Raw genomic sequence first — 20689 nt, forward strand, 5'->3', positions numbered from 1 at the left:
CTTTTGCTGATACTTTGTTCTTTTGATACTTAACCATACTAGAAATAAAAAAGAATAACTTTAAAAACAGAAATAGGCAAGCACACATTCCAATAGCTGTGAGAGCAACAGTGTCACGAAGCCTCTGGGAAATTCCATCATCTCCTTGTGAGAGAATGAGTGAAAAGGACAAATAACAGCTTAGTCGTATTATTATGAAAATAGTTTAGACTTTCTAAAAGAATCCATCCCCAGATCATGCTTTAGAACTATACCTGTACTGAAGTATTAGAGTTTGTGTACTTTCTTCCCAGGCTATTATATACATTGTTTTTATTAATGCCAGGGAAAAAGCTGTGCTCAAGTCAATCGGAAAGGCTTGCAGCTTCTGGGGGTGGGGGTGGGGGCAAGGTGCGTAGGTGCTCTACTCCAGTGGAGCACTATCTAGGGATCGTGGAGCTGCAGCGGGAGGTGGGGGTGGAACGAGCTGCACAAATACTGAGGAGGAGGTGGGGGTGGGGGTTTCTCTGGGCAGGGAAAAGGAAACAGAACAAGAGCCAGGCAAGAAGTTTACATGGAAGTAAATCCGATGAATGATGGACAGGAGGGCAGGAACAGGATGACTACTCTTAGTGAGCTGGAAGTAAGGAAATGGAAGTCTGATTTACCAGCCACCTACTGTTTCCTTCCTTCTTGAATGGAGTCTGGGCTGGCACTATGTCGTCCTAAGTGAAGTCGCTCAGTTGTGTCCAACCCTTTGGGACCCCGTGGACTGCAGCCCACCAGGCTCCTCCATCCATGGGATTCTCCAAGCAAGAATACTGGAGTGGGTTGCCATTTCCTTCTCCAGGGGATCTTCCCGACCCAGGGATAGAACCCAGGTCTCCTGCATTGCAGGCAGACGCTTTAACCTCTGAGCCACCAGGGAAGCCCCATGTCATCCTAAGACCCTGACATTATTAGTGAGATTAACAAGGGAATTGGTGACATGCTCATGTCCATGTCCTGCATGCATTTCTGTTTCTCACTGCTGTATGTTTCTGTGTGTGCGCATGTGTGTGTGTGTGTCTGTGTGTGACTGTCAGAGTTTCCCAGGCTGTGCCACTGTGTGTTTTAGTTCCTACTAAGCCTTTTGTGTTTACCTGAGTCCTCCAGATAGTGATTTACAAGGGTAAAATGACCCCTGGTGGCCAAACCAGAGAACTGACCCAGCATCCTCCCTGAGAGCCGTGAAGTGGAGCTTTCCTCTGTCTGGTCTGAGGTTAACAGCCTTCTGCTGCTCTAGACAAGGCCCGGTGGTTAGCAGGTTAGCACCTGCTCCATCAATTGCTCCGTCCTTAGGGTTCAGACCTTCCAGACCTGGGGGCATCAAATGTCATCATCATCCAAAGTCTCAGCATTTTGCCCTATCCAAACTGAACCTAATAGTTTAAAAAAATTGTTTGCTTTGGCCACATTGCATGGCTTACAGGATCTTAGTTCCCCAACCAGGGATTGAACCCATGTCCTCAGTAGCTAAAGTATGGAGTCCTAACCACTGCACTGCCAGGGAGTTCTCTATTTGAGTATTTTTATATGCAGATAAGTGGATGAACTCCAAAGCAATTAAAGCTCACATAGCAAGTATCTTCTAACTTACTATATAATTTACTTATTTATTTATTATAAGTTTTATAGTTTATTGTCTGTCTCCCCTTCACCGCACCCCCCCCAAGTAGAATGTAAGCTCCCTGGGGGGAGGGATCTTTGGTTCTCTGGTGTATCCCCAGCATACAGGACAGTGTCTGGTGCCAAAGAAGTTCCTAATAAATATTTGTTGAAATGATGAACAGTTGAATCATTTTTTTTATTTTTTTATTGCAGTATAGTTGAATTACAATGTTAATTACTGCTGTAATGAACAATTGGGCTTCCCTGTGGCTCAGTGGTAAAGAATCCCCCTGACCAATGCAGAAGATATAAGTTTGATCCCTGGGTCGGGAAGATCCCCTGAAGGAGGAAATGGCAACCCACTCCAGTATTCTTTTTTTTTTTTTTTTATTCAATCCCACTGACTGTAGCCTGCCAGGCTCCTCTGTCCATGGGATTCTCCAGGAGAGAATACTGGAGTGGGTTGCCATTTCCTTCTCCACACTCCAGTATTCTTGCCTGGAGAATCCCATGAACAGAAGAGCCTGGCGGGCTACAGTCCACGGGTCACAGAGTTGGACGTGACTTAGTGACCCAACAACAAAATGAACAGTAGAACCTTGTTGTGAAGTAGTTTACTATCTAGCATGGACCAAAGAACAAGTCAACGATAGTTATTATTCAAGATGGAAGATGGAAGAATGCAGGGGAAGGCACTGACCATTAATTTATTGGGCACTAGACAGTCCCTGGAGGTTCTTAAGGGAGGTTCAGCCCACCCTGACACACTGTGTGGGATAAACTACAGGGAAATGAGGCGGGGAAAAGTCTAAGGAGAAAGACAGGTGAGGGGGTGGATCCAGGAGGTGTGCTTGCGGAGGCAGATGGAAATGAGTTTTTGCCAGTGTGGACTCTCCATCGTTTAAGCTCCAGTGGACAATGTATCCACAGGGTTTCCATGAGAACAGAGAGGCAAGAATAGATTCAGGAGGACTTCCCTGGCGGTCCAGTGGTTAAGACTCCGCGCTTCCACGCAGGGGGCTCTGGTTTGGTCTCTAGTTGGGGAACTATGATCCCATATGCTGCACAGTGCAGAGATTAGATTCAGGAGATGTTGCAGGCAGAGGAGGAATGAGCAGAACCTGATATGAACAGGAAGTTTAAGGATGTCCGCAGTCACTGCTATTTTCACAGGATCCCTCGATGACTGGGTGGCCAACGTAATGGCAACTACATGTGGGAAATCCAGAGACCCACCCTGTGTCCCGAAGTTTACCTTTTGGGGGGTTGCTACTGCTGCTTCTGCTAAGTCACTTCAGTCGTGTCCAACTCTGTGTGACCCCATAGACGGCAGCCCACCAGGCTCCCCCATCCCTGAGATTCTCCAGGCAAGAACACTGGAGTGGGTTGCCATTTCCTTCTCCAATGCATGAAAGTGAAAAGTGAAAGTGAAGTCGCTCAGTCGTGTCCGACCCTCAGCGACCCCATGGACTACAGCCTACCAGGCTTTTTGGGGGTTAGGAAAACCCAAAGGAGGAAAATGAGAAAATCTCAGACACAGGGAGAAGTGTGTGAACACATTGTAAAAATATTTTCTATGCAATTGGGCTTCCCCATGGCTCAGCTGGTAAGAATTCACCTGCAATGCGGGAGACCTAGGTTAGATCCCTGGGTCGGGAAGATCCCCTGAAGGGAAAGGCTACCCACTCCAGTATTCTGGCCTGGAGAATTCCATGGACTCTAGTATAGTCCATGGGGTCACAAAAAGTCAGACACAACTGAGTGCCTTTCACTTCAGTTCACTTCATGCCAAGACCTTACTTTTGTGCTCAAAATGCATTGTTTTATTTAATTATTACAATAACCCTCTGAGTTAGGAATAATGATTACCCTCACTTTACAGATGAAACATCCTGGAAGAGCTGAGGATCTAAGGTCACACAACCAGGAAGTGGGACGGCGTCTCTGCGACTCCCAAAGTCCTCTACTCTTCACAGAACACCCTACTGTATCTCCCCTTCCTTTACAGCCCACTGTCTCATCCCTGGTTCCCTTCCACCCACCACTCCTTGGCATCCTTTCCTCTCCTTCCCTCCTCATGTAGGCCACCACTCTCTCACCTTGAATCCACTGTGTCACCTGTCCCTCCACTCAGTGGAGTTCTTCCTCCGTGGGCTCCTAACTCACTCACCCTACAACACACCAGCCCTTCCTCTCCACCTGCCTCCGCCCCAGTGCAGAACCCACTGTGGCTGAGTGAGCGCTGAGAACAGGGCTCATTCATGGTTCCAATGGTGTTGGGCCCTAAAACATACCACATCGAGGGTTTGGAAGGGCGTGGCTCAAGGATAGCACCCAAAGCTGGACACCTCAGCCTTCATGCACTCCCCTCCCCCACCTGGGATGTGCCCAACATTTCCAAGACAGCACTCCTGATTGTCCACCAACTAAACCAAAGAGGACACCACTCCTTGGTTCTCCTCAAGGTCCGTATCCTCTGTAGAATGGTCCGTCCATGTGGTGAGAGAAGCTGGGGGAAGAGGAACAATCACTGGTCTTGAGATAAATTCAGGAGAACAAGGAGAGATGCTTGTTAGCCCTGGAGCATGAAGGAAATCCCTGTGGGGTTGCCACCTGGAGTCCCCTGAAGAAAAGTGGAGGGGGAGGTTAACCTCCCACGGAGCCTTCCTTCTCCCTTCTTTCAGGAGACCCTGGAGACCGGGGAGGCTGGGGAACTGTCACCATGCTGTCTCTTCCAGAGGAGCACTGAAAACCCTGAAGAGTGAAGTTTCTCCCAGGGGCTTGGAGAATCCCAAAGGCTCTCAGAACTTTGCCATCAAACAAACCTGGGGACTAATTTTGGCTCTGTCACTTCTTGGCAGTGTGACCTTGGAAGTTGTTTAACCTCTCTGAACCTCTATTTCCCCATGAAATGGGGATCATAGCATCTACTTATTGGGTTCTAGTGAGGGTTAATGAGGTCACCCTTGAAAGGCACCTGAGAGATATCCCATAAGGGGGAGCTCTCTTTCCAACCAGGGTCTGGGGAGGACAGGCCGTTGGTGAAGTCGGCTTTTGATGCCCAAGGGGAGAGTTTCTGGAAGACAGCAAGGGTTCCAGGTGAATCCTCGCCCAGATGGAGCTCTGCCAGCAATCAGAACCAAGGCCAGGGATGGGTGAGCAAGGCAGGCGGGGCCAGCTTTCACGGTGCTTGGTCAAGGAGGAGGCCGCGGCAGTGACTGGCCTGTCGCCCTCTGGGGGCACTCTCTCCTCACCGGCCCCTTGTCCATTCCACAGACAGAGAAGTGGGTGGGAAAGTGCCCGAATGGAGAGGAGAGGGGGCATGGGATGAAGAACCAAGCAGAGGAGAAAGGGCAAAAGAGGAGGCTGGAGGGGAAGTGAGGGCCCGGGCAGGCCCTGGTGGGGCCGGGAGAGGGGCCCAGGGCAGGAGGGCGGAAAGGAGACAGCCTGGGAGGGAGAGCGCCGAGGCGGGAGGAGGGAGGGACAGGGAGGGAGACCGGCGGCGCTGACACAGCCTCGATGTGTGGAACGGGCTGGGGTTTGGCCCACAGGTCAGGCGTCTGGCAGTATTATGGGATGGAGAGGCCTTAGGAGACAGGGAGAGTATTATGGGCTGGAGCAGCCTTAGGAGACTGGGGAATATTATGGGCTGGTGAGGCCCGGCTCCAACTGGAGGCGGGAGGAAGGGGTGCGGGGCGGGAAGGGGGGGGTGGTGGTGGAAGGGAATATTATGGGCTGGAGGCCTCCTGCGACCAGAGGCAAGAGTATTATGGGCTGGCAAGGCCTTCGGTGGCCAGAGGGGGGAGCAGCGGGGGATGGCACCGGCTGCATGTGACTGGGGGGGGCCACGTTGGGGGGGGTGGCGAGTGGGGGTGGGGGAGCATATTATGGGATAGCTCTTTGTACCTACTGCGGGGACTGCTTCTCCAGAAGATATTATGGGATGTCGTGTGTGGGAGGGGGAGTGGGGCTGGGGGATTATTATGGGATGGTGGTGCAGAATGGGGAGGGCCTGAGGAGAGCTTCTCCGACCCCCCCATCCTTTACTCTCTAGCCATCGTCTCTAAGGTCTGCGTTCTTCCGTACATGGCCCAAGGAGAACACCTGAAGTCCACCCCCCACACTCTGGCTGTTTGAGCACCTCAACCCATCCTAGGCATCTTCCTTAACTAGCAGCCACCTCCGGGTGCTGAAGGGGAAACGAACCCCCTGAGGATGCGGAGAAGGTCCCAAAGCAGGGTTGTGGTGGCCAGTGGGCCACACCTCCCACCTGTCCAGGTCCCCTTGGCTCCCCATCCCCTTGGGTCACTCTCCTTCCCCTTGTCACTCCCTTCCACAAAGTGGGGGCCCTTGATCCTCCTCTCCTTCCCCCTCCCCTCCATTTCCTCTCCAGCTCCCTCCACAGCCGTAACCAGTAAAACAGGCGGCCAGCTATTATGGGATGGCTGCTCCCGGCAGCTCTGCAGGGAGGGGGCGGTCACCGCGGAATGTCTCTTGTGGGTGGCTATTATGGGATGGCCGCCTCTCTCTTTTTTTTTGGGGGGGTGGGGGCTAGCAAGGAGAAGGATTATTATGGGATGTGCCCAGCGCAGCTGGGTGGGGCTGTCCTGAGTAGGTGAAGCTCTGGGGAGGGGGGAGGGGGAAGGAAAGGAAGGAAGAGGGAGGGAAGGAGCTGGGGAGGGTGGGGTGAGCCCTGGAGTCAGACCTGAGGCCTGGCAAGAGTGACTGGCTGGAGAGGTTCGTCCGTGACAGCTGTTTGAAGAGGCCCCGGGGGCAGACTGGAGCTAGCCGGATCTGAACCCTGGACAACTGGGTCCCTAAACAGCTTGTGAGCTACAAGGGTGGCTGAGTCCAAGCCTGCGGTGAGGAGGCCTGAGTTCTGGCTGGACTGTAGCTCAGGTAGGGGTCCAACCAGGGAGCTGTGCCACCTTGCAGTCGCACCGGAGGAGCAAGACTGAGTTGGCTTCTTCAGGACACATGTGCGGTGGTGCCCCCCAGCCCTGTACCACCTCCCTCCTGCCTAGCCTTCGGCTTGCACTGTCCCTGTGGCTTTTCTGTCCTATGTTGCTTTCCTAAACCCCCTTTTCTGACAGCAGGAACACTCTTAGATGCCTAGCGAACAGAGTTTCTGGGACTCAGAACAGAGATGGAGAGGGAACTACAGAGTATGTGCTGAAAACTCCATAGACAACCCACTCTGTTATTCTAGGTTCTTCTGTACCACAGGGAGGGAAGCAGAACACTAAAGTAACAGGCTAGAGAGGCTGTCCCCCTGGGTGCATTAATCAGGAGATTATCCCACCCTTAGTCTCTGTGGGCCAATCTCGCTGGTGGTTTATTTATAATTTATCTGGGAGGGGAGCCTGGGGCCAGAGTAGGGAGGGGGAGCACAGAGGCGGAAAGACCACAACAGTGACATGAACATCCTAGCCCCCTGTAACTCAAGGAGAGAAGAGCCTTTGACCTACTCCTTGTGGGTTATCAGGGAGAGGTGGGGCGTAAGAGGAGCCAAGGGGTAAGTGGGTACAACCGGCAGGATGGGGTAAAGGGCTGTGGTGGACAAAAGGGACCATGTGTGTCTCCACAGACAAGAAGCTGTGACTACCCAGTTACAAAACTCTTCTCCTGGTTTATGAATCTCTGTGGTAACTTGGTGTATATGTGGGAAGAAGAGGGTATGGGGCAGATGTAGACATTACAGAATGAAATTTGAGGCCCAGAGGCAGGCTGGATCCCCTAAAGAAATGGGGAGAGAGAGGAGGGCATAATAATGCTCTGGCAGCTCTGTAGGTTAGTGAGAACCTCCTGAAAGGAGGTATATGGTACCTTAATGAAAGAGCTGCCTCCTGTCCCCCAAGTGAGGAGGGCAGGGTTTGCTCTTAGTCCTCAGAATAAGCATGGGGGAGGATTTGCACAAATGAATGGGGCCCAACCTTGAAGACAAGAGAATTGAATGGGAATACCAGGCAGCCTTGCAGAATGGGGAAATAGCCTGTGTGCCAGAGTGGATGTGCTGAAAGGGTGGTCTGGGGAGTGAAGTCAGGCAGGAGCTGGGGGAGAGACCAGTCACCATCACTGGTGTTCTGCTTGGAAGCCTTTGTTGTTCAGTCGCTTAGTCGTGTCTGACCCTTCACGACCCTGTGGATGGCAGCACCAGGCTTCCTTGTCCTTCACTGTCTCCTGGAGTTTGCTCAAATTCATGTCCATTGAGTTGGTGATGTTATCCAACCATCTCATCCTCTGCTGCCCCTTTCTCCTCCTGCCTTCGGTCTTTCCCAGAATCAGGGTCTCTCCCTGTTAGTCAGTTTTTTGCATCAGGTGGCCACAGTATTGGAGTTTCAGCTTCAGCATCAGTCCTTCCAGTGAATATTCAGGGTTGATTTCCTTTAGGATTGACTGGTTTGATCTCCTTGCAGTCCAACAGATTTTCAAGAGTCTTCTCCAGCATCACAATTTGAAAGCATCAATTCTTCTGTGCTCAGCTTTCTTTATGCTCCAGCTCTCATATCCATACATGACTACTGGAAAAACCATAGTTTTGACTAGATGGACCTTTGTCCTTTGTCGGCAAAGTGATGCTTGGAAGCATAGGGATGCTGATTTCCCTAAGCAAGTTTCTGCCTCTCCTGAATTCATCTCTCCTTGCCAGCTCTCCAGTCCTGAGTTTCCCAGAGGAGGGAGGGTCATCTAGCCAGGCCCTTTCTCTAGGGAAGTGAGATTAGAAGGGCGACACACTCACTTCTGGTCAGGAAGGGCCTCTCCTAGGAGGAAGTTCCGGTTGCTCTTCAACCTGTTGTACCCGCAAGGGCCTTGGACTTGTGTGGAAAAGGCACAGGAGAGTAGAGGAAGATGTTACCTGATTCTGGGATCTGGAGTGAGGGCAGCAAGGAAGTGGTGCTGAGATACTGGTTCTCACCCAGGTTCTCTGGGGCTCAGGAAGAGGAAAAAGTGATAGGCTGTAGGCTCAGGTTCTCTAAGGGTCAAAAGATTTTAAGATTGGGTTCTCTGACTTTCTTAGGTTAGGTCCCCAGGGTAGCTGCAGGGTAGGTACAGGTAAGGAAGGGAATGGTATATTTCTGGAGGCTTCCTTGTGGCATTATAAATGAAAAAGGCATTCTGGGATGTTGACTTGTACACGGAGGGGAAGATGGTGAGTATTATACAGTGATGAGGGTTTTTTTTTGCGGGGGGCAAGAATGGGACTTCAACAAGAGGAAGATAGAGGCAGTTGGAAATGTTATGAGACTTGAGGATACAGAATGAGAACATATAAATGAGAACATGGGTCATTGGTCAGCAGGATTTGGTGTTCAAGCATGCTGTGCTTAGTTGCTCAGTTGTGTGTCCAACTCTTTAAGACCCCATGGACTGTAGCCCGCCAGGCTCCTCTGTCCTTGGGGATTCTCCAGGCAAGAATACTGGAGTGGGTTTCATGCTTTTCTCCAGGGGATCTTCCCAACCCAGGGATTGAACCCAGATCTCCCACATTGCCCATGGATTCTTTACTGTCTGAGCCACCAGGGAAGCCCTTGGTGTTCAAATATAACAATTCTGGCATGTTGAGGAGTCTCTCAGGAAGGAAGCACATAATGACATTATAGGGTTTCTGTATTAGAAACGCTTTGCTGGATGGATGGACAGTACTTTCCAATCAAAATCCCTTAGTACATAGGGAGCAGAGAGGAGATTATCTTGCCCATCCGTCTACATTGTAAATCCTCTAGAAGTACCTCCCACCTCTAGAAGGACCACTGAGAATCTCTACTGGGATCTGATGTCTCCTGAGACCAGTTGGGATTTGTTTTATTCCCTGTGACAGGAAATTAGGAAATAGCACTGTGTTTCATTGACACCAGACATTCTATCTAGCCTCAGCATTTGATTGTTTAGGCTTCTTGAAGGGAGGCATTATGGTGCCCAGCTCTGTGCCTTGCTAGGTACTCCCTCAACATCTGTTGCATAAACATGAGTATAAGGAGAGCAAATCTTGGGTCTTCGTGAGCAGATATCAAGATCTTCAGTTCACACCATGGTGGGATGTCCATTCATAGGAAGGAGAATGGACTGCTTGACCTGGGGAGGTGGTATGGGGTAAGGACTACTGGAATGTTGAGAAATAGTCTTTAGGTGGGGGTTTGTAATTGTTATGGGATGCTTTGGGGTGAGCTAAACTTTATGTGAATGGCTCATCTGGTCAGTATGGTATTTGGTTGGTCTTACTGAAAACTCACCTGAAGGTAAATGTCTGGAGAACATCTGGGTTTTGGTGGGACTGGGTGGGGTCCTAGGTTGATTGTCAGTTCGTGGGTGTCTGGAAATGATGGATGAGGAAAGCGAGGGTCCGTCTTATACATCAAGAGGCTTTGTGCCAGGACACTGCTTTGGCTCATTAAGGGATGAAGGTGTGTACAAGTTGGGGCGGGGACAGGGCAATGTGGGTAGCCCGCTTCACCCTCTCTGGTGTGGGTGTTAGAATAGACTGACAGCCTTGGAGATGGGGGAGGTATGAGTATGAATATTATGGGATGTCTGACTGAAAAGGTATAGGGGTAGTGGAGTGGAGGTGAAGCATTATGGGATGTGACTCTGGGTTGTGCTGGGAGTATTATGGTATGTCTGGTTGACCACGAGTTCTTTGCAATTATTATGGGCTGTCAGTGTGTGGGTGGGGGAGTGAAATGATGGGATATCTTTCCAGTGTTAGAGGAAAGGAGATTAGTTGTCCATCTGTGGGGTGACGGTATGGCTGTTGATCATTATGGGATATCTCTCTGATGGGGAGGAGTGGTTATTAAGGGCTGTGGAACTAGAATGAATGTGTGAAGTCTGGGGGTCGTGTTGTGAGGATCTAGCCTGCAGGGGCTGAGGGCAGCGCCAGGGGGTGGGTTATTATGGGATGTCAGTACTGAAAGTGGGAGACTGATTATTACGGGATGTGTGTGGGAGGAGGCCGAAGTGTCCGTTGATGGGGGGGGTGAGTTTCTGACTATTATGGGATATCAAACTGGGGGTGGATAAAGAGTGGTTATTATGGGATGTCTGTGGGGGATGGGGATGAGTATTATGGGATGTGAGGCTGAAGGGCTGGGACGGATGCTTATTATGGGATGGCCATGGGAAGGGAGAGGTGACGAATTATTATGGGATGTTAGCGTTAGGGCCAAGAGTGAAGAAGTTGGCAAAGGATAGCTATTATGGGATGTCGGGGGGGTGGGGATAAAGGGTTAGTTGCAAAAGGTCTGCAATATCATGAGATGTCAACAACCCTGGCATGTATGTGTATGGTCTGTGTGTGCGTGGGGTGGTAGTGGTGGTGGTGGGGGGTGGTGGTGTCCGTGTGTATTATGGGATGGCCAGGAGGTGGGTGGTTGCCCGGGTGACACGCGCGCGCGCTCTCGAAGGGGGCGTGGCCAATGGTTGCCGGAGCGACGAGGGGGCGGGGGTTGCCCGGGAGACCTAGGGAGGAGGGTGGCGGTAGTGGAGGGGGGGTTGGAGTTGGTTGAGGTTATTATGGGCTGTCCGTGGGGGGGCGGGGCCTGTGCGGTGGGATTTCCCGGCCGGTGTTTCGGGCCCTTTAAGAGGCGACGCCGGAGCCGGAGCCATTTTCCCCCCTTCGGCCGCGGCGAGGAGGAGCCGGAGCGGGAGTGACACCGGGCCGGACCCAGCGCGACCTGCGGCGGCTCCGGGGTGAGGAGAGCTCAGGGTTCCTAGAGAGACGCCCCTCTCAGCCCGACCAGCCCCGAGGGTCTTTCCTTCACCCAGCTGCTCCTCGGGCGTCCCCGGACCCGCGGACCGCCCCCTGCCCCGGGAGCCGACCCTGCCTCTCTTTGCCCGGCAGTGCGCCCAGCTCCCGCCCTCGCCCGACCCGAGTCTCGCTCTCAGCGACTCCCACCTTGTACTCGGCCTCCCACAATGCCCGGCGCCCCCCTCGCCCTCAGCTCACTTGCCCCCCGGGACACGTGGCTCGGCCCCCTGCCCGGTGGGAGTGCCGGCCCCCCACGCCCCTGCCTCCAGCCCCCCGGAGCGCCGAGCCTCCACGCCCCCTCGTCCCCGCGGCTCCTCCGGAGAGCCCGAGTTGTCCCAGAGGACAGCCTTTGGAGAGCTGCCCTGTCTGGGGACTGGCCCCTCCCCAGGCGCAGGGAGGCGCCCCCCCCACCCCCAAGTGACCTTGTGTCCCCGAGCGCCTCGCCGCCGGCCGCCTTCCCCGGCCCCCACCCCGCACCCCGCACCGCGGCCACTCGGACCCCCTCCCCCGTCACGCCCGGCTCCGTCCAGCGGCCTCTCCCCTCCCCACGCCGGCACCGGCCTGCCCTCGGGGGCGCCGCTCTCTCCGGGGGGCTCCAGTCGGGGAACCGGCTTCCGGGCCGCCCCCGGGAGTGTGGAACTAAGTTCAGCCTGAGTGGTTCGGGTGCCCTGCTCGGGTGGCTGAGGGGGGGCCGGGGTGGGCGGAAAGCGCGGCGGGGTGGGGGAGGGGGCCGTGCGCGTCACTGACTGTTCTCTTTCTCTCCCCCCTCCCCCGCACAGTGACTCGGGCCAGTGTCGAGGGCCCCAGGCCGCAGGCAGGAGCAGCTGGGCCAATTCCCTGGCCGGGAGCGGAAGGGGATGGCTTCGGGCCTGGGCTCCCCGTCCCCCTGCTCCGCGGGCAGCGAGGAGGACGACATGGATGCACTTTTGAACAACAGTCTGCCCCCACCCCACCCAGGTAACACCTTCCCCCAGGGCCCCCGGGCAGGAAGGAGGCATCTGGGCCCTCCCTAGTGGCTGTGGAGAGGCAGGGTTGAGTTTCTGGGCTCCCACCATGCAGCCTGAGGTGGAGGGCATCCGCAGGGAGTGGTTCCCTTCTGCGGAGCTCCGGCGCGAGGGGGGTGGAAGCCATGTGCCTCCTGGGCTCCGTGGACCGCGGTGCAAGCTTGCTGCACTGTCTTCGGGAACGCTCTGCGGATCCCGGTCGAGGGAGCTCTCGGGGCTGGTAGGCTTTGCCTGGTGTGGGTCCCCGAAGGACTGCAGGTGCCTGGGACCCCTGGAGGCTGGGCGCGGCGGCAGCGGCGGTGAGGGGGTTGAGGATTGCTCTTGGAGGAGACCGTCAGAGCATCTCTGTTAGCAGGATCTTGTGGTTGCTGCTGTGGAAAAGAAAGAGGGAGTGCGGGTTACTCTCTGATTATTTTTAGCTTCTGATCAGTTACCGGCTTTCTGTGCAGTTTCAACTGTGTGAAGTTTGAATTGCGCTCCTCAACTGGGATCTAGAGCGCTTTTAGTCAGGCAGATTGCTGGAATGTTAAGAGTGGGGTTGGGGTAGGATGTCGTAGCCTGCAGGATACATTAGGAGGGGCACAAAGAACGGAGGTGATACCCTGGGCACCCCTCTTTCTCTGGCAAGTCGGTTTAATCCTGGCTTTTTTCCCAGAAGGCTCTGCCCTGCTCAGGTAGCCTAGGGTTTGGGCTGGTGGTGTGAAGTGTTTGTGTAGGTGTGTTGGGGGTTGTGCTGTCTGTGATTTGGGGTGGCTCCCTTGGACTGGCCAAACCCGAATTGTTTTAACCACCCTGCCTGATTGGAATGACTCTTGTCTATCCTCAAATGATGATTGTTGTTATGTTTGTGAAGTGGATCTCTGTCTCCTCTGTCCTTTCTTCAGAGCACCTAGCTAAGTCACCTACTTGGTTTCTTCATCTTTTTGTTTACCTGCCATTTCTTCATCTTCCCTGTGTATATTAAGATGGGATCCTGCTGGCTCTGTTTTTGTTTCCCAGCAAACATCTTTCCCTTTTGCTTTCTCTCTCCTTAGCTCCAGCTGCAGGTTGAGGTGGTCTGGGAAAGATGGTTCCACGTTTGGCGCTTTCTTAGTTGGAAGTCTCTCCTTCCGCCCAGGGCCACTTAGAAGAGAGGGTCAGTGTTCTTGTTGAGTCTTCAGCTGCTGGGATCAGAAACTGAGGCTTGAATCCTGTCACCGTGGAGGGCACGGTGGCAGATTTCTGTGCTGTGGCCCAGGATGCGGGGGAGAGTGATAGTGGCGAGAGGATCCTGTGCTGGCTCCACATCTGGGTTTCCCATTGGCCCCTCGGGCTGGGGCTGCCCCTGTGTTGACTGGGAACTGTGTGGGCTCCCAGGGTGAACTCTGCCCCAAGCTGTAGTGTGACCCAGTTTTTCCACCTGCCACACCCCATTCCTGCCCCTATCCCAAATCTTCCTCTATATCAGCCAGTTTGCCTTTTGCCAGGTCAGCACATCTGCCTGAGAAGTTGGAGGGTCTTCTGTGGATGGAAGGGAGTCCCCTTTGCTTATGTGAATTGTCCCGGTCTCCACTTCCAGCTTTGATGGTGACTCTTAGAGATGTAGCTGACTGGGGACAGGGACAGTACGGGGATGACTTGGGAGAAGGGCCTAAGAAAATGGTTCTTTCTGCTGAGATCCAAGCTGGTGTTCCATTCCCAGGGGAATGGGAGGGGCTGTCTTGTGCCTGGCCTGATCCCCGGCTGAGAGGGAAAGGGGGAGGCTGATGGCGCTTTGTCCAGTGTATCTTGCTCCCCAGTATCTGCCCCTCACAGGAAGGGTGGAGCCAGAGGCATTTTCGGGCCAGTTCTGGGGGCCAGGAGCTAAGAACCTGTGTCGGAGGCTGTTGTCCACTATTCTAGGTGCTGCTCCCTTTTTCTCAGCCGGTTGGATAGGTGGCAGCCTGTAACCTTGTTAGAGGTGCTTTAGGATCTGTGGCCTGCACTCTGGGTAGAGGTGATGAGGAAGCTGAGTTTCAGAGACTTCTTGTGGGCTTCCATCCTGCAAGGAAGGCCAACCTTTTGGGTGTCAGAAAGAAGGTTGTGTACTCTGACACAGTACCGCCGAACTTTTGTTAAACCTTAGCTCTGATGATCGAAATCCTAACGATTGAGGGAGTAACTCAGGCCCTCTTGTGGGGTCACCCTTCAAGGTGTCTTGGGTATCCTTGCCTAGGACATTAGAATGGCGTCTTGCGAACTGTGTCATCCCAGGTAGTGTTAGGAGAAGTGGCGTTTGGACATGGGGCCAGGTGATCATTTGGGAAATCTATGAGGTGGTAGTCTTTTCCCCTCTGGCTACCTCTCTCCACCCCACCCCCTCCCCTGCCACTTCCTGTCTGTCCTCTGTTGGCAGCTGGGTGCCCTGGGCTGGCTTCTGTGGTCAGGAGCCATTTTCCCTCTCTTCAGTGGGTGAGGCATTCCCTCCTCCTCCACTCCCTTCTCGACTCCCCCCTCCTTGGGCGGGGGTGGCTTGGGAAGGAGGGAGGAGGGAGCTGGTGCGCTGGTATGAATGTCTGTTACAAAGGAAGCTGCCTCCTGGCCTTCTCCCCCACCCTCGGTGCCCCTTCCCACCTATGCCTGCCCTGGAGCTCTCAGCATTACCCCAGGCTTTGTGTGTGCTCCCAGCCGGCAGGAGGCGGAGCCAGATGGGAGGAGGAAGAGGGGGAGATGGTGACAGCTGGGCTGATTTGGGCCCCTGGGGAGAAGAGGCTACTGACCCAGGAGAAGCCAGGAAGGAACAGTAGGGCTGGAGATGGGGAAGGGAAGTCCGGTTTGGGAGTGGGCATGATACTAGGCTGGCAAGCTGAACCTGGGACTTAGAGGTTCTGGTGGTTTAGAGCAGTGATGAGCCAAAGGGGGTTAGTGAAGGATGTGGTTTCCGGGACCACTGAGCAGGTACTGTTCTGGGAATGTGCCAAGGGTGTTGTCTTTGGTTTTTGTTTTCTAGGTAGGATTTTTCATTCTCATTCTTGGTTTCTGGAATACAGGAGGGCTGGACCTATTTCTCTTCCTTGGTTAACTGTGTGCAGCTTGATTTGGCTGCCCTGGTGAGCGTATAGAGGACTTCTGCTCAGGATCTGGGCAGCTGCCTGAGGTGGGCCCAGTTTGGCCTGCAGGCCTGTTTCAAAGATCTCCAGCTCTCTGTCTGTTTCTGTCTGGAGTATCAGCTTCCATTGGTGGCGTGTGTAGCAGCTCTCTTCAGTGGAATCTGGGACAAGAGGTGGGGGAATCAAGTCTAAAGCCTCTGGATTAGGTGCTAACCTTTTGCTATTGATCTCTTCCCTGCATACCATTCTTTGCTAAATAAATGTAGAAAACGAAGAAGACCCAGAAGAGGACTTGTCAGAAGCAGAGACTCCAAAGCTCAAGAAGAAGAAAAAGCCTAAGAAACCTCGGGACCCTAAAATCCCTAAGAGCAAGCGCCAAAAAAAGGAGGTGAGTGGGTGACTGATGTCATGGGGAGTAGGAGGAACGCAGGAGGAGCCCTGAGAAGGGCTGGAGGGCTGGGGCCTTCGCTTGCTGGCTCTGGAGTGGGTTGCCAGGTCCCATGCGTCGCCTCGGGGCTGTCCTGAGGTCAGCATGTGTGTAGCATGTGTGTGTCTGTCTCCCTCTCCCTTCCTTCCCTGCTCCAGCGTTTGCTCTTATGCCGGCAGCTGGGGGACAGCTCTGGGGAGGGGCCGGAGTTTGTGGAGGAGGAGGAAGAGGTGGCCCTGCGCTCAGACAGCGAAGGCAGCGACTATACCCCTGGTAAGAAGAAGAAGAAGAAGCTGGGCCCTAAGAAGGAGAAGAAGAGTAAATCCAAGCGGAAAGAGGAGGAGGAGGAGGACGAGGATGATGATGACTCGAAGGTGCCTGCATTTCCACCTTCTTCTCTATCCTTTGCTTCCCAGACATTCTGCTGCCCCTGAGATTGAGTTCTCTCCTCCTGTTTCTAATGATTTGGTCTTACCCTGGACTTGCCAGCCTTAGTTGCAGCTCATATCCTCTGGTGAGTGTGGGCACTCGGAATCAAGCCTTGACCCTGCTCTCTCTGCAGGAGCCTAAGTCATCAGCTCAGCTCTTGGAAGACTGGGGCATGGAAGACATCGACCATGTGTTCTCTGAGGAGGATTATCGCACCCTCACCAACTACAAGGCCTTCAGCCAGTTTGTTAGGTAAACAGGAGGGTCTTGGGGATGGGGTGGAGTGCACTTCCGTTATCTCTTCTTACCTCCATCCCCATCTTTTATCTTTTATTTTTAAACTTTTCCTCTTCTGTTCCTGCCTTTTTTCCCCCAGACCCCTCATTGCTGCCAAAAACCCCAAGATCGCCGTCTCCAAGATGATGATGGTTTTGGGTGCGAAGTGGCGGGAATTCAGCACCAACAATCCCTTCAAAGGCAGTTCTGGGGCTTCTGTGGCAGCAGCTGCAGCGGCGGCAGTGGCCGTGGTTGAGAGCATGGTGACGGCCACTGAAGTGGCACCGCCTCCACCCCCTGTGGAGGTGCCTATCCGCAAGGCCAAGACCAAGGAGGGCAAAGGTGAAAATGGGACCCAGTGAAAGTGGGGGCTAGTGTGGTTGGCAGACGTGTGGATGCACTGTTCTGTCAGCCCAAAGATAGAAGCTAGGAGGGAGGGATGAATCTTGGATCAGGAGGGAAATTTGGGAAGCTCAGTGTAGAAATGTTTTAGGTGGGGCGTATTGTGTTGGGTTGGCCAAAAAGTTCCTTTGATTATTTTCCATAAGATGGCTCTAGTCTCGCTTAGTTGTCCTTTTTTTTTTTTTTCATTTGAAACAGTTTTGTTAGATCGTATTGTGATGGTTGTCATATCAGTGTGCATTTAAAAAAAAACTACCAAAATTGAATTTTTGTGTAGTCATTTTTATATTGAAGATAAAAGAAGAAAGGCAGTATTTTGGCATATTATGCTTTATTATTTCAAGAAAGGTGAAAAAGCAACTAAAATGCAAAAAAAGATTTGTGCAATATGTGGAGAAGGTGCTGTGACTGATCGAACGTGTCAAAAGTCATTTGCAAAGGTTTGGGCTGGAGGTTTCTCGCTGGACAATGCTCCCTGGTTGGGTAGAACAACTGAAGTTGATAGCGATCAAATTAAGACATTAATTGAGAACAGTCAATATTGTATACCACATGGGAGATCGCTGACATACTCAAAAAATCCAAATCAAGTGTTGAAAATCATTTTCACTGGCCTGGTTATGTTCATCGCTTTCATGTTTGGGTTCCATGTAAGTTGAATGAAATCTTAACTGTATTTCCATATGGAATTCTCTACTTAAATGTAACAAAAACATTCCATTTTTAAAACAAATTGTGATGGGCAATGAAAAGTGGATGCTGTACAGTAATGTGGAACAGAAGAGATCCTGAGGCAAGTGAATTGAACCACCACCAACTACATCAAAGACTGGTCTCCATCCTAACAAAGGTGATGTGTTTGTGGTAGGATTGGAAAGGAGTCCTTTATTATGAGCTCCATCAGGGTAAGGCAGGATTGCACATTTCTTTGATGACAAGGCAAAAATAGTTATAACCTGGCTGAGAAGTTCTGATTTATCCACCCTGTTCATCAGACATTGCACCTTCAGATTTCCATTTATTTTTATCTTTATAAAATTCTCTTAATGGAAAAAAGTTCGGTTCCCTGCAAGACTGTAAAAGGCATCTGGGACAGTTCTTTGCTCAAAAAGATAATAAGTTTTGGGAAGATAGAATTATGAAGTTGCCAGAAAAGTGGCAGAAAGTAGTGGAACAAAATGATGGATACATTGTGCAATAAAGTTCCTCCAACGTGAAAAACGTGTCTTACTTTTACTTAAAAAGGCACTTTTTGGCCAACCCAGTGGAAATACTTTGGGTGGTGAATATTTCCTTTTCCCCATGTTCTGCTCTGTCATGGATGTTTGGACTGCATGATCTCACTTGCTTTCTCCTGATTTAGGTCCCAATGCTCGGAGGAAGCCCAAGGGCAGCCCTCGTGTCCCCGATGCCAAGAAGCCTAAACCCAAGAAAGTAGCTCCCCTGAAAATCAAGCTGGGAGGTTTCGGTTCTAAGCGAAAGAGATCCTCGGTGAGAGCCCAGCCTGTCCCTGTCCCCTGGTGATGGTGCCTTAGCCCGTGGAGAGGATGGTGGCTTAGTTCAGGATTCACCTTTCATGATGGTTGCTGAAGTATGTGGGGAGTTGATCATAGAACAGGGATCTAGGCTCACTGTGTAAGTCCTTGCCGTGCTTGCAGTGCCCCGAGTGAAGAGCGATTCCCTTGCCTCCCTTCTCCACCACTCTCTCCTTCCCCTTGGCCTGAACCTTGAGCCGTATTTCCTCTCACCCCATTAGAGTGAGGACGATGACTTAGATGTGGAGTCTGACTTCGACGACGCCAGTATCAATAGCTATTCTGTTTCTGATGGTTCTACCAGCCGCAGTAGCCGCAGTCGCAAGAAACTGCGGACCACAAAAAAGAAGAAGAAAGGTGTGCTGCTTTTCTGTATCAATATGTGATGGGCTGAGGGGAATGACTGGGAGGCATCTCCCTAAGGAGATGGGGCCTGGGCTTCAGGGGTGGGGGGAGGTGGTCGTTTTCTAATAACTGGGCTTTCCCTCTTCCTTGCCCAGGCGAGGAGGAGGTGACTGCTGTGGATGGTTATGAGACAGACCACCAGGACTACTGTGAGGTGTGCCAGCAAGGCGGAGAGATCATCCTGTGTGACACGTGTCCCCGCGCATACCACATGGTCTGCCTGGACCCGGACATGGAGAAGGCACCCGAGGGCAAGTGGAGCTGCCCACACTGCGTGAGTGCCTTGCCTCAAGGGCGGGGGCTTGGGCGGGGGGAGACATGCTGGTGCTGCTGGCTGTGGGCTTTCGGATGCTCTTGGAGGAATACAGGGTGCGGTCCAACTGGGCGAGGGTGGGGGGTGGTTGTAACCTGACTCTGTGGTCTTCAACTTCAGGAGAAGGAAGGCATCCAGTGGGAGGCAAAGGAGGACAATTCGGAGGGCGAGGAGATCCTGGAAGAGGTTGGGGGAGACCCTGAGGAAGAGGATGATCACCACATGGAGTTCTGTCGGGTCTGCAAGGATGGCGGGGAGCTGCTCTGCTGTGACACCTGTCCCTCCTCCTACCACATCCACTGCCTGAACCCCCCCCTCCCAGAGATCCCCAACGGCGAATGGCTGTGTCCCCGCTGCACGGTGAGTGCCTGGCCCCAACTGGGCTCAGACGAGGGAGGCGTGGACCAGCCCAAGGGTTCACCCCTCTTCCATGTGGGCATCTCCAGGCTGAGGTGCAGGAGAGGCCACTGGAGGGCTGGAGGCCTTTGAGCCCCGAAACCGGGGTTTTCCTTCCTTTGTGGTCCTGGGATGCCTTTCTCCTGGGAAGCTATAGGACTGACTTCCAACAGAGCTGATGCTTTGCCTGTTCTCCCAAGTGGGATATAAATGAGGTTTTAGCACTGTTGAACTTTGCCATTTGATAATTGGAATACATTCTTAAATGTGGTTGTGTTATACATCATTTTAATGGATATTTCTTGGTTTATGTCTTTTCTAACAGTTATTTTATGTGATTTTAAGCTATGGAAATGATGCTAGACAAAAAGAAAATTCAATCAGTTTTCTTATTTGAGTTCAAAATGAGTCATAAAGCAGTGGAGAAAACTCACAACATCAACAGCACATTTGGCCCAGGAACTGCTAACGAATGTACAGTTCAGTGGTGGTTTAAGAAGTCTTGCAAAGGAGATGAGAACTTTGAAGATGAGTGTAGTGGCCGGTCATGGGACGTTGACAGTGACCAACTGAGAGTAATCACTGAAGCTCATCCTCTTAAAACCACATAAGAAGTTGCTGAAGAACTCAACATCAACCATTCTACGGTTTTTCAGCATTTGAAGCAAATTGGAAAGGTTTTGAAGTGTCATCTTCTCTTATTCTATGCAACAATGACGAACCATTTCTCAATCAGACTGATACGCAATGAAAAGTGTATTTTATACAATAACTGGTAACAACCAGCTCAGTGGTTGGACTGAGAAAATGCTCCAAAGCATCTCCTAAGCCAAATTTGCACCAAAAAAAGGTCATGGTCACTGTTTGGTGGTCTGCTGCCGGTCTGATCCACTACGGCTTTCTGTATCCCAGTGAAACCATTACATTTTGGAAGTATGCTCTGCAAAGCGATGAGATGCACTGAAAGCCACAGCGCCTGCAGCCAGCATTGGTCAGTGAAAGTGTGTTAGCTGCTCAGTAGTGTCCGACTCTGCAACCCCATGAACTATAGCCCACCAGG

The 20689-nt window shown here is 52.3% G+C and overlaps 1 protein-coding gene across 19 annotated transcripts in view; it reads left to right on the forward strand.

The window, feature by feature from the left end:
• Nucleotides 1-6261: 6261 nt before the first annotated feature.
• CHD4 (chromodomain helicase DNA binding protein 4) overlaps nucleotides 6262-20689 on the forward strand; it is a 34499-nt gene continuing 20071 nt past the window's right edge. For 6 of the 19 annotated variants that reach the window (XM_086402267.1, XM_086402270.1, XM_086402271.1 and 3 more), the window contains exons 1-10: nucleotides 11260-11316; nucleotides 12154-12331; nucleotides 15713-15834; nucleotides 16032-16247; nucleotides 16436-16554; nucleotides 16679-16920; nucleotides 18344-18471; nucleotides 18737-18872; nucleotides 19016-19194; nucleotides 19354-19593. In XM_086402267.1, coding sequence (XP_086258393.1) covers nucleotides 12232-12331; nucleotides 15713-15834; nucleotides 16032-16247; nucleotides 16436-16554; nucleotides 16679-16920; nucleotides 18344-18471; nucleotides 18737-18872; nucleotides 19016-19194; nucleotides 19354-19593 — 1482 coding nt within the window. In that variant the 5' untranslated portion in view covers nucleotides 11260-11316; nucleotides 12154-12231. Of the gene's footprint in view, nucleotides 6529-11259; nucleotides 11317-12153; nucleotides 12332-15712; nucleotides 15835-16031; nucleotides 16248-16435; nucleotides 16555-16678; nucleotides 16921-18343; nucleotides 18472-18736; nucleotides 18873-19015; nucleotides 19195-19353; nucleotides 19594-20689 lie in introns of those variants that run through there. The other 13 variants (XM_086402276.1, XM_086402278.1, XM_086402280.1 and 10 more) reach the window with 5 other exon arrangements.

This window comes from Bos grunniens, chromosome 5, assembly GCF_055505025.1.
Source record: "Bos grunniens cultivar Pamir isolate PY7600 chromosome 5, Bosgru_T2T1.0, whole genome shotgun sequence".
Taxonomy (NCBI): Eukaryota; Metazoa; Chordata; class Mammalia; order Artiodactyla; family Bovidae; genus Bos; species Bos grunniens.